Source organism: Pagrus pagrus, assembly GCF_965226575.1.
Source record: "Pagrus pagrus genome assembly, chromosome: 14".
Classification (NCBI taxonomy): Eukaryota; Metazoa; Chordata; class Actinopteri; order Spariformes; family Sparidae; genus Pagrus; species Pagrus pagrus.
The window spans coordinates 8,208,908-8,222,010 of NC_140198.1; the positions used below are offsets into that span (position 1 = coordinate 8,208,908).

At 39.2% G+C, this 13,103-nt stretch overlaps 2 protein-coding genes across 2 annotated transcripts in view; both read left to right on the plus strand.

Annotated features, from left to right (window-relative positions):
* The first annotated feature begins 2,619 nt into the window (after positions 1–2,619).
* On the plus strand, positions 2,620–4,361 carry ndufa2 (NADH:ubiquinone oxidoreductase subunit A2). The gene is made up of 3 exons (XM_084372799.1): positions 2,620–2,761; positions 3,507–3,613; positions 4,157–4,361. Exons 1-3 carry the CDS (start codon positions 2,658–2,660, stop codon positions 4,246–4,248), a joined length of 303 nt encoding a protein of 100 aa, XP_084228925.1. The 5' UTR covers positions 2,620–2,657; the 3' UTR covers positions 4,249–4,361.
* Positions 4,362–5,422: 1,061 nt separating this feature from the next.
* ik (IK cytokine) overlaps positions 5,423–13,103 on the plus strand; it is an 8,001-nt gene continuing 320 nt past the window's right edge. Inside the window, exons 1-20 of the mRNA XM_084374471.1 lie at positions 5,423–5,571; positions 6,498–6,564; positions 6,649–6,741; positions 6,843–6,902; positions 7,142–7,309; positions 7,401–7,515; positions 7,833–7,903; positions 8,389–8,435; positions 8,531–8,694; positions 8,910–9,018; positions 10,318–10,357; positions 10,451–10,637; positions 10,740–10,758; positions 10,863–10,946; positions 11,053–11,134; positions 11,399–11,456; positions 12,034–12,122; positions 12,289–12,397; positions 12,672–12,706; positions 12,880–13,103. The exon at positions 12,880–13,103 is cut by the window's right edge and continues 320 nt beyond it. Coding sequence (XP_084230597.1) covers positions 5,562–5,571; positions 6,498–6,564; positions 6,649–6,741; positions 6,843–6,902; positions 7,142–7,309; positions 7,401–7,515; positions 7,833–7,903; positions 8,389–8,435; positions 8,531–8,694; positions 8,910–9,018; positions 10,318–10,357; positions 10,451–10,637; positions 10,740–10,758; positions 10,863–10,946; positions 11,053–11,134; positions 11,399–11,456; positions 12,034–12,122; positions 12,289–12,397; positions 12,672–12,706; positions 12,880–12,907 — 1,635 coding nt within the window. The 5' untranslated portion in view covers positions 5,423–5,561 and the 3' untranslated portion in view covers positions 12,908–13,103. The remainder of the gene's footprint in view (positions 5,572–6,497; positions 6,565–6,648; positions 6,742–6,842; positions 6,903–7,141; positions 7,310–7,400; positions 7,516–7,832; positions 7,904–8,388; positions 8,436–8,530; positions 8,695–8,909; positions 9,019–10,317; positions 10,358–10,450; positions 10,638–10,739; positions 10,759–10,862; positions 10,947–11,052; positions 11,135–11,398; positions 11,457–12,033; positions 12,123–12,288; positions 12,398–12,671; positions 12,707–12,879) is intronic.

The following is a 13,103-nucleotide window of genomic DNA, read 5'->3' on the forward strand; positions in this document are numbered from 1 at the left end:
TCACGAGTCATGAACACCTGTTAACCCTGAAAGCAACAACTCAACATATAGTGAAATCCTCTTCTGCTCTTTCTTGTTGAGAAATAAAAGTTCAGCTCGATTTTAAGCTAAAGCTGTTTAGCTTAGCTTAGCCATTGATAATAGAAATGGGGGAAACAGCTATTATGTCTTGTTTGTTTCATCTGGCCTATGCAAAAACTTAGGGGTGAAAAACAACAATTCCCTCCTCTAACAGGTAATAGTGCAATAAAAACCAGAGTATAAACAGGTGGGCTAAAACTAAAATACTTTTCCTTTTAACACAAACCACAGGCCTGTAGAAACAATACATTCTGTCCAATTTCTTAATTTTATCCATTTAAATCCTCAAGTCCAAGCTGTTTTTAACAATTTTTTTGGTGTCAAAATTGATGATGTTTTCATTCTCATGTTCAAAGCAGTTTCTGGATCAGTTCGTTCTCTGTGATTGTTAAATTCTCTCTGTGTGTATCATGAAGAGCAGCTGCTCGCTGTTAAACATCAAACTGAATTCAGATCAGATGAATCACAGCAGCTTCACGTATTAATGTCTGCAGTTTAAGTTGGATCAGTGGAAACAGCTGACCGGATTAAACATGTTTGTTTCCTTTCCTCCATCACATCCAGATGACAGAAGAGTCAGTTTGCAGCATCAAACCAAGATAAATGTTTTCAACGTCAGGTTCGTTTCTGTTTTGTAGCCTCATAAAATTCCCCCTTTATTCTTCTGTAACAAGATCAATAACAAACACAAACATTTAAGATTATTTATTTTCTGATTTTACTTTGGACAGACAAAAACAATATGAGAATAAAAATAAATCCAAAAAGGAAAGGTAAGACGTAAATATTTAAAGGAACTTGGGGCAGGATCAAGACATAAGACTCAATAGTGACATGACGGCTGTTGCGGCCGTTAGGGTAACTGCAGCCATCGGCCAAGCCGCCGCGGGAGCGTGCATGAACTCTTCACAGCAGTGCAGCTGATGCTGTGACACTGTTATTTCTTTACTCGCTGTTCACGTGACTGTTTACTGCAAGACCTCCGCTCATGCCTCCGCGGAATGACGTTGGTAGCCTACAACTGCAAACAGCATCATGTCAAGCGATGTTTGATCGCTTATTCAATATTTTTTATATTTTATATTTTTTTAAATAATATGATGTTTATTCGGGTGCCAGCCCGGCTTTGGTCGTAATTTCGTTTCGACTCACGACATGCCTCTGATAAAACCTTCGTTTTCTTCTTAGCATGACTTTTTAGTGGACTTTGTGTGGTGGTGGGTCATTTGCTGGCCGTAGCAGAATCCATTACTACCCAAACACTAGTTCGGGTCCACCACGCTTGTCTTCTTCCCGTATCCAAGTCGAAAGCCGTCGAGGACGCGCATTCAGCGTCATCTGACGTCACGTCCGCAGGACTGCGCCGGAAATTCGGACCACGAATTGCAGTACATTATGCAGCACACAGCCTGTTCAAGGCAATGGAGAGATACGTGGGTGGGCTCATTCTTTTTGGTTGTGAACGCTTCATCGCCCATTAGCATTGAAAAACTTGAAATGCATGTTTATTTTTTCACAAATCCTGCCCCAAGTTCCTTTAATGTGTTGTTCACTGGGGATAATCAGATTCCTGATGGCTTTCTAATTAATTCATTATTGATTGAAAAATAAAGCAAATAAGTTAGTGATTTAATAAATTGTATATATTTTATTTGTGTTTTTGAGTAGAGTCAAAGTTTTGGTGGGAAGAAATGTATTTACAGAGATAAACTGTTTATTAAGGAGGCAGATTTGGATTAAAGTCAACTACTTCAACTCTTTTTGAAACAGTAAAGTCAACCTCTGCCATACAACCTCTTTGTCCTTCTCAATAATCCCATTTTGAACATTTTTGGGGCTGCAACAAATAAATGTTTTCATTATTAATTTATCTGGGTATTATGTTCTTGATAAATTTAGTTTAGAAAATGTCAAAATAATGAAAAACGTCTGTGTCAGTTTCTCACAAAACAAGAGAACTAGAACTGGAACTAACTTGAAAGATGACAAAAACGATTAACAAATTGGATGCAGATTCATTTTCTGCCACCGGAAGGATGGTTGTAGTGCTCGAATATTTTCATTATGAAGTCAGTGGTGAAAGAAGTTAAAAACAAAAAGCAAAAACAAATTAGTTTTATAGCCTTTTGATTAGATTCGTATGTTGGAAGACTTTATCAGCATTTTAGTGTTGTGGCTGGAGTATTTTTATTTCATACTCTGTTTTTCATCTATTAAAAAAAATCATTATATTTCATAAGATGAGATGTTTAGTTAGTTATATGATTTGTTAACAGTGTAAAGTAACCACTAACTCTGGCTGCTAGATAAATGCATCCCAGTACTTTAGTAACAGAAAAAAAGAAAGTACAAATACCACTATTTTACTCAGTTACAGTGGGCTACTTGAGCAAATGTAAAAGTAACTCTCCAGCTTTAAAAAAAATCTAAACGAGGTGATTTTTGCATGCAGACTGTGGCAGAGAATCATTGCCTGTGAGGACAAACTCGGGGCTCCAACATAATAAAGCCTGGCAGCATAAACTCCGGGTTGAAGTTACCCCACGCCTGTCCTTGACAAGCACCAGGAAGCTAAGATGGCGGCCGCCGCAGTGAGGAGCCTCGGCTCCAGTTTGGGTAGAAACCTCCGAGAAATCCGCATCCACCTCTGCCAGACCTCCGCGGCCAGTATGGGGGCCAGGTGAGCTCCGAGACGGCGTCATGCAGCGGGCACAGCCGCTACTAAATACACCGAAATATCAATAAAAACGATCCGAGTTCTGCAACCTGTTAGCTTAGCATCATAGAGAATGACCTGAACAATGCTAACAGCTAACAGCTAGCTGCTGCAAACATCCGAATGACCTGAGAGCATCAAGCTAGCAGCTAGCAGTTAGCATTAAATCGTAAACACAGAGCAGATTGGAGTCAATGTACTGATTGATTTCATTAATAACAAAATAAAACGTTTAAACATGCTTATATATTTATTAGCCAGTGTATTATTGTTATTTGGTTATAATAAACGTCCTGATACAGAGCTGAAATGATAATAGAGGTCAGAACATAATATGAGAAGTTTCATGTTTGGTCCAAACATGTCAGATCTGTAATAACTCAAACTGCTTTGTGCTATTAAAACAATCTAATAAGCAGCTTAACAGAAAATATATTAAGAAGTAAATTATACATAGAAAAGGAGACAAACATAATATGTTTCCATCATCTGAACACATTGTTGAATTTATTATTTTAAGGTTTCAAAAGAAGGGTTAGGTTCAAATATGATGGTCTCTGATCTGCTTGTGAAAACAAATATTTTCCTAAAAATCAGTAATTCTGTTTGTAGTGATTTGATCACAGGTGTTGGACAGGTGTTGTCTGTCACTGTGACCCCTCCCCCTCTGATGATGTCAGCACTGACTGTGATTCTGTGTGTTTTATAGAGATTTTGTGGAGCAGCACTATGTGAGTTTGAAGAAGTCCAACCCAGACTTCCCGATCCTGATCAGAGAATGTTCTGGAATTCAGGCACGAGTCTGGGCCAGATACGGTGAGTCTACACAATACTGATCACCCAAAGGTGTATTTCACTCTTTAATCATTATTATAGTTAAGTCAACAAACAAGCTAACGGGCAGTGATGACGTGTAAATAGACGGAAGCTCAGCACGTGAAAAATTTAACTCTAGAAAGTCTAAAAGTTTCATGTTTTTAATGATTACACTTCAAATAACATCTCATATCATTTTCATTCATACACTTTAACTGCTTTCAGGGCTTTGATTTATTTAAACTTCTACTTTCATACGTTTCATGACAACCATTAACATTTTAACATGTTTACATGATTTATCGTGCAGATTTCTGTCAGATAGCACGCTTCAGTTTCCTTTATAATAAATTTAACCTTTTCTACTTGAATAAAATGTTTTGTTAAATTGATACACGAATGATCAGACCTAATCACTTTTTACTGAATTCATTTTGATTTTAATTGAGCCGTCATTAAAACAAGTTTTTGGTTTTGGAAATGCCTGTAATATCTGTGTTAATGTCCTTTATAATAACATTATTGTGTGTGTTTTGTGTTTAGATTTCGGTAAAGAGAGCAGTGTCCTGGTGGACAACATGTCAGCTGATCAGGTGGCCACAACTCTACAGACGCTGGCTCAGTCCAAACCTTAAACCCCCCTCTGTCTGCTGGAAGTGGTTCAGTCCAGGATCGACTCATCTGCTTCATTCGTTCACTTTGTATGTAAATGTGTTGATATGAATAAACCTCGATATTATTAATGCCACTCTGTTTCCTGATGGTTTATCCTTTGTACTTTGTTTCCTCTGGATCATTGAGGTTTTACTGACTTTTTAAGCAGGTATTTAAGGTGTTTACAAGGTTTAATGTTTTAAGGCATTTTGCAGGGAATTTACAAGGTTTTGCTGTTTTTACAAATAAATGTATTTGTCATACATGATTTATTTATTGGATTTTAAGCAGGTTTGACTTGGTTTTGATGAGTTACAAGCAGGCATGACAGGATCACTGTGGATTTAAGGTGTTAATCATCTGGTTTTAAAGGGTTTCACTGGTGTGAGAGGGCATAAACTGAGATATAAAAAGTTTTTAAGGAGGTTCACAGGTTTCTTTGAGATTTAAGGGGGTTGGAGGACTTTTACAGGGTGAAAATGATTCTGAAACAGCTGCAAGTATAAACAAGATGAATTGACACATTGTTTACTGTCAGTTTATTCAGATACCAGAAAAAGCAACCATAACTGTGATAAGATCATGTTTACTGTCCTTCTCTGATTATAAAAGAAATGAATATTTTCTAAGTAGCACACTTGTCTGTGGTTGTCAGTTTGACTGTTCAGATGTTTTTACAGTGACCTTTTTAAAGCTATTTTATAACTTCATGTGCATTTTTTTTAGTTGACATGATGAGTTCCTCTGTCTTAGATTTAAATATTTAATGAACACCAATAACTTTCAATAAAGCTATTGAATAAAAAAATAGATGAAAAGAAACCCCTGATGCAGCAGAAACACCAGCTGGTCCTGGAGAACCTTCAGCATTGACTCAGCTGTCCTGAGGGGGGCAGTGCTGTGCTGTAGGACAACAACAAAATACACTCCAGTATTTAATCTAATAATCCAAAAAACAGGAAAGAAAGAAACTGTATGAATAAAACTAATAATGAATCCCTGTGTGGACCTTTTCTTTGATTTGATTTAATTTCTAAAGAGCAAAGATCTGAAGGACTGACGCTGGTCATGTCGGCTCTCAGTGCGGCCTGCAGGAGGCGCTGTGAGCTGAACATGTTCCTACAAGCGACGACTGAACAGGAAGTGACGCAGCATCACAACAGAGAGTGAAGATCCGCTGGAGAAGCTAACTGACGAGCAGTGCAGATAAAAAAAACCTGAGAGGTTCAGTTTTTATTTCTCACGGGAACAAACTCGTCTTCTCGGTAAAGGAGAGGACCGAAACTCCGCTAAGATGCCTGAAAGTAAGTTTGGAGCTCCAGAAGTCTGCTAGTTTATGATTTAGTTGCACGCTACTAGACCGTTAGCCTGCGTTAGCACCATGCTAGCCGACCTGATAGCCCAAGAGACATTTAACCTACATATGTCTGTAATCCTGGAAACTCAAATAAAACTTTAACTGAAGAATGTTTTACTAAACACTGTCAACGTTTAAGCACCCTCTTCATCAGGCTTAGTTAGTTTAGTATAGCTATACCGTGCTCGAGTCCGATAACATCACACCACATTTCATTCACATTTGAATAATTGTCCGTGAGTGGCCCTTAATTTTATATCAGCTACACAACTGTCTATTATTAAGTCTCTGTGTGCAGTTTACATGCTAACAAACGTTCAGTTTTTGCCATTAACAATCACATTTTCAATTAAATATAAATAATGAGATAGAAATGGAGCAGACATTTTCATCATAGAGACACTAAAAGGAATAAATGATGATTAAAAATAAGAACCTGAGAAAAGAACAAGAACTATTCATACGTAATTTAATACTAAATACAAACCATTGAAGGGAAACAACAATGTGTCTATATTCTGCTGAACTGAAACCAGCCTTTAGACTTACTAGAGACATAATCAAAGCCAAATGGATGGAGCCTTGAAACTGAGGTGTGTCTCAGTTTGTTTGTCTCTACTAGCTTACAGTTAAGTGGAAGAGTTCATGGCCAGCTGAATTTTCCTGGTGAAAATGTGTCGAGAACTTTTCCGGGAATTTTAACCGTATTTGCACTATGCAAACTTGTGTTTTTGAGGCTTTACTTTGGCCTTAAAAGAAGACGTTTCACCATGATACAAAAACTCAAGTACAGACAAGATTGCAGAAAGCCCCTCCGTGTACTGCAGTGTCCCCTGCTGTCACTCACTAATATGTGTGATATTCTTCATGCAGCTGAGAGTTACTCCAACCCTCTGGCTCCCGATGGCCATGAGGTGGAAGACCACAGAGCTGCTGCTCAGTGAGTATCAATACGCCACTTGTAGGTGTGTTTTACTCTGTGTGTGTCTGTGTATGTGTGTGTTAACCATGTATCTCTCTTCAGGTCCAAACTCACCAACGATGACTTCAGGAAGCTGCTTATGACACCTCGGGCGACGCCATCCTCGGCCCCGCCCTCCAAGTCCAGACACCATGAGTGAGTGACGACGGATAGAAACACGCCTGCTGTCAGGACAGAGTATCTCTGACCAGTGATGATGATGATGAAGGAAGTAACAGATTGTTTTGTTTTCCCAGAATGCCAAGAGACTACAATGAAGACGAGGATCCTGCAGCGAGAAGGAGGAAGAAGAAGAGGTGAGTGTTGATTGCATAATAATTCTTCTTACTGATCTCTGTGGTGTTTCTGTTGTTTGTTGACTGAACGAGAAGCCACTGCTCAGTCCGATCCAGACACAACTCTCTGCGCTATGACTTCTTTAGCAGCTTCTATGCTAACACAGGCGACCCTAGTACAGTGCCACATGGAGCCTCAGCTGTGATCTCCAGGTGATATGATCATATTACTGATTATTATTTTTTTTATTTTTTTGCAGCTACTATGCTAAGCTACGTCAGCAGGAGATGGAGCGTGAGAGAGAGCTGGCCGAGAAATACAGAGACCGAGCTCGAGAGAGAAGAGATGGAGTCAACAAAGATTATGAAGAGACAGAGCTGATTAGCACCACAGCTAACTACAGAGCTGTGGGACCCACTGCTGAGGCGTAAGTAACGCTTATGCCAACACTATTAGTTGTTTTGATGTCCTGTGTTATTAGCGTATATTTGTATTTATATCTGTTGTGTATTTTTCAGAGATAAATCTGCAGCAGAGAAACGTCGTCAGTTGATCCAGGAGTCCAAGTTCTTGGGAGGTGACATGGAGCATACTCACTTGGTGAAAGGTCTGGATTTCGCCCTGTTGCAGAAGGTGAGAGACGAGTTTACGTGGCGGCAAAACAGGAAGAACATTGTTTTGACTTTGGAGTGGTTACACATTATTACAGGCGGTTAGCCTTAATGCTAACCTGGTAGCTGTACCGGTCAGCAGCTTAAATTAGATACTGCTGAAATGAGATAGAAACAAACAGTTGCTATAAAATGAGCTGAATGGACTGTGTTCAGATGTAACTGATATTAGTCTGTTGACACTTCTGTAGGTCTTGATAAAAATGTGATTATTCTCTGAGAATTTTTCCACCTTGCAGGCTCATGTGACTAAACTGCAGTGTGTGTTGTGTGTTACAGGTGAGAGCTGAAATCACCAGTAAAGAGAAAGAAGAAGAGGACATGATGGAGAAAGTCCAGAAAGAGGCAAAGTACGACACCACATTTGAACTTGATATAATGTTTCAGTTCTTTCTAAAATCAAAGAGCTGATTATGTTTTTCACAATATTAAATAAGACACATTTTTAGCAAACATAATGTTTTATTTCTACATTAATAATCAGATAAAATGATGCGAAACGTTTTTTAAAGCTTCAGTTAGAAACCTAGTTTTCTGCAAAAGAAGCTTAACTGATTAACTTCTCTGACATTTATTCAGATACTAATATATATATATATATATATATAGATATATATATATAAATATTTAATTATAATTAAAATGTAGTTTCTACAGTTGAATGAATCTTTTACTGTTGCTTGGTGTCACTTACTGTATTACTCAGCTCTTTCAAAATGTGGTTTTGCTATAAAAAGGATCAATCTTTATTCAAACAGCTCAGCCTAAACTGGACTCACTGAGAGTAACACCTTTTGTCTGTCTCACCTTTGACCTTTCTGTCCGTCTGTTTCAGGAAAGACATGGAGCCGGAGGAGAAGATCGAGTTTAAGACTCGTCTTGGTGAGACAGATCACTTGTTTAAAGTTTGAGCGGTAAGCTGTGATAAACTGTAATAGTAAAAGAATATTAACATCTCCTTCTGTCTCCCTCCTCAGGTAGGAATATCTACCGTATGGTGTTCAGGACGGGTCAGGTGGAGAGGAACGAGCTCTTCCTGCCCGGCAGGATGGCGTACGTGGTCGACTTGGATGATGAGTTCACTGACACCGACATCCCGACAACTCTGATCCGCAGCAAAGCTGACTGTCCAAGCATGGAGGTACTGAAACATCTGGATCTCCATCACAGTAAACATCTGTTTCACAGTTGTACAGTCTTCTCAGACTCAGTTCGTCGAAGTTTACAGTCTCCTCCACTGATGATACAGATGTTTAATGTTCAGGGAGCAGCTCTACTTCAGTGTCCCAGTTCTGATCCTGGTTCGTCTCTCAGGCTCCATGTCATTAATTATAATACTATCTATGTTTCTTTCAGGCTCAAACGACTCTGACCACCAACGACATTGTAATCTCGAAGCTGACCCAGATCCTGTCTTACCTCAGACAGGGAACACGACACAAGAAGATCAAGAAGAAGGACAAAGGTAACTTCATTTACACCTGCTGCTGTTTACAGCTCGACTCATTGGGACCACAGTTTCATTTGAATAGTTGGTGAAGGCTGCGTGGTTGCTGACATTATAATAAATGTGAGGCAGTGACTGTAGAGTTTGTTCAGTCTCACATAGTTATTTGTCTGAATGGTTTGAATCTGACATGTGGCCCTTTGCTACATATAATCCCCCCTGTCCTATCATTTCTTTGAGCTATTCTGCCAATAAAGGCATTAAAAAGCCCAAAAATATACATATAAAAACAGAAATAAAATAAAAATGTGAAACTCTGCCACCTGCTGGACAAAGTAAACAAGGCAGCAGTATTACTGAGCATCACACACAGATTGCTCCCTGCACATCTGGACCTCCTTTATGTACACAATAAAAGAAATCAATATCTGCATGAGCTAAAAAACTTATTTAGATTCCCAAAATTAATAACATCTAGTATTCATCACCTAAATGACTTAATCAGAATTGCACTGCGAGTAGCTCCAGAAACCCAACAGGAGCAACCGAGGAAGATCAAACTACAATAAAAATCAAATTAAAATATGTTACTGTGTGTTTGCTGTGCTTGGAGAAAAGTATCATGTATCAGAAGTATATAACATGGTTTATAAAAGACTGTAATGTAGCTCTAAGCAGATTTAAGAACATATCTAAGTTTTTATAAATGTTGATTACTTGTTCTAATTTCTCCTATGAATAAATGTTTTATATAACATTTATCATATTTTAATACAGCACATAACACTCAGGGTTTCAACATTCTCCAAATCCCCGATTTGATTTGACTTTCGATATTCATTTTCAAAACATTATTCAACACTGACAGCTATGCTATTGTTAGACTTAGACTCAATATTAAGCCCTGACAACTGTCATTTACATTTTCACATTCTTCTTTAAAAAGACGGGTGTTTCACAACACCTTGTCTTTGTCCTGGTGGCATTTTGCAGCTTAGGGTTTGCCAAGTTCAGGTAATATTCACCAAACATAAAGATTCCACAGTTCAACAAAAAACAACAGCCTTCAGTGATTCACAATAAACGACAAAAGATAGAAATCAGTTTGTTATAAAGTCTGGTGTCTCAAACCTGTCCAGAGTAAACCATCTTCTCATGTAAATTAATCAAGGATCTCTGGTTGTTATCAGTTTAGTTCAGTTCAGTGTTAAAGTGTCAAAAACCTTCTGTAGCTTGTTTCTCAAGGAGGATTCATGTTTGATAATCGATAAAGAAGCAAACTGTTATTTAAAGCTAATAACTCTTACTGTGTTTCAGGTAAACTGGATGAGAAGAGGGCTCCTGAGGCTGATCTGAGGTCAGTTCACAACAACACAAAATGAAGCTGCAACTTGTTTTTAGTTAACAGTCAGACAGAGTGTCTCAATCTGCATCTCTGCTTGTGTTTCAGTATCTTTGACGACGTAGGGGACTACATCCTGTCCACCACCTCGTCCTCCAAACCTCCCAAAGAGAAAGAGAGACACCGAGACAGAGAGCGCGAGCGAGAGAGAGAGAGAGAACGGGAGAGAGAGAGAGAGGACGACAGCAAGAGCAGGAGACACAGCTACTTTGAGAAACCACGAGGAGACGACCAGGTGATAAGAACGACACAGACAGACACACCGGTGTTTATTTATTTATTATTATTATTGTCTGAATCTAACTGTATCTCTGTCTTTGTATGTGTCTGCCTGCAGGTGATGGAGGTGGATACAGGTAAATCACTTCATTTATTTCTTGAAGGTGTCATCAGAATAAAGATGTTCGCCATAGTAGACGCGACAACTGCCTCATTAACTGCCTGTGTTTCTGTCCGTTAGGTCCTGGATCAGTCAGAGACCAGATCAAGATGATCAACGAGAAGTTTGCAGGAGCAGCAGGCAGCCAGTGGCCGGGCCAGGAACCATATCCTTCTGTAACACAAAGGGTTAACATGAGTGTAGTACGTGTACATAGGAGAGCAGTACTGTGTGTAGTATTACTGCAGTTCTGTTCCTTAACCAGGCTGAACGGGTTCTCAGAGGGGCGGCAAAGAACAGCTGGGAGATTTCTTCGGAGGATCAAACTCTTACGCAGAGTGTTACCCTGCTACGTAAGACACACACACACACACACACACACACACCCTATTTAGCTGATACCCTGCCACCTTTCCAGCTTCAAACTGTCTGGGGACTTTATTTTCCTCTGGAAAATATAAATATTTCTGAGTTTGTATTATTACCTCATTAATGTTGTAAATAAAATGTACAGTTTGAATTTGTTCTCCAAACCAGTTACCTAATACATTTAATTGCACACACAGATAAACATTTAGTTAATCGTGTGTTACTATTTTACCTCTGTGTGTGAGCAGGATGGACGACCTGGCTGTTGACAGTGATGAGGAGGTGGACTACAGTAAGATGGACCAGGTAACTACAACTCCAAGCATGCATCACTGCTTCGTTCAGTTTCTTATAAAGGATGAATTTATTGTTAGCAGCCAGTTTTAGCTTCAACGCTTCAGATTCCAAACTCACTTTCAAACACACTCTTAAACAATAAACAACAAATCTCTCAAACGTATTCAGAAGTTTTAAAATAAGTGCGTCAGATGTGAACACACAGACATGAAACGCATGTTGATACTTACACTTCCTGGGGATGTCTTTACCTCTGATGTCCAACCAGAATAAACATCCATAAATCCACTTAGATATTAAGAAGAAGAGGATTTCTTTCCCGCCTGATGTTGATTTTATAATTATATTAATATTTGTCCTGCTTCATGAACAGGTTTGAATGTGTTTCAGTGAAGCTGCAGTAGGAGGCGCTGTTGCATTGCAGCTCACTCTGTTACAGCAGATTTAGCCTTTAACAACTTTGAAGCTTTTATATAGTTTTATTTTTGATGAGTGTTGAAAAAAGTAAATTGTGCTGTTGAACCTGAATGTGAAGGAGTTCAGTCACAGAGCGAACAGGAAGTGAAAGTTGTCTGTTCTGTTTCAGGGTAATAAAAAGGGCCCGTTGGGTCGGTGGGACTTCGACACTCAGGAGGAATATTCAGACTACATGAACAACAAGGAGGCGCTGCCAAAGTATGTGATTGTTCCCTCAGCTCTGACTGACAGGCTCTGTCATTCTACCTGTTCCTCTCTCGTCTCTTGACTCCCTGTGCAGACACAAAGTTCAAAGACAAAATGGTTCTTGCTCTGCGGATACTATGTGTGTACGGTGTGTTGATGATGAAGTTTGTCCCTGCAGGGCTGCCTTCCAGTACGGCATCAAGATGTCTGAAGGCAGAAAGACTCGACGCTTCAAAGAGACCAACGAGAAGGCAGAACTGGACCGACAGTGGAAGAAGATCAGCGCGGTGAGTCAACATGTTCAAACCTCCTTGTGTTGAAACAGCCTGTAAACCATAAACAGACAGTAAACAGCTGGTAAACTCATGTTGAAACAGTCTGTAAACAAAAGTTAATCAGACAGTAAACTAAATGGACAGTAAACAGTCGGCAAACTGTTTACAGACCATTTTCTGTTTACTGCTTACTGACAAACAGTTAACAGTCAGTAAATGCTCTAAACAGTCAGTTAACTGTACACAGTCAGTAAAGTGATGAAGTCTAACTGTCTCTGTGTTTCAGATCATTGAGAAGAGGAAGAAGATGGAGGCCGACGGGTGAGTGCTTCCTGTTTTCTGTAGCTCATCGTCATCTGCTCAGCCAATCAGAAGAGAGCAGGCAGTCCTTTACTCTTGTGTATTAATTACATTTGTAAACACGACGATTAGATCAGCCGGTCGGTTCTGTTGATGTACAGGAAACGGTGTGTAAACGTGTGTTTGTGTTTCAGGGTGGACGTGAAGAGGCCCAAATACTGAAGACCGCTGCTCTCCATCAGGATGAATATTTATATCTGTTATTGACACAAACACATAATAGTCATGTGTCGATCTGTGAAGTGATTATTAGTTTTTATTGAAAGTGTAAAGAACCAGAAGTTCAGCAGTCAGTGATGATCAGCTTCAGACTTTAACCTCTTTTACACAAAGCTACAGTAACGAAGATACCATGTCA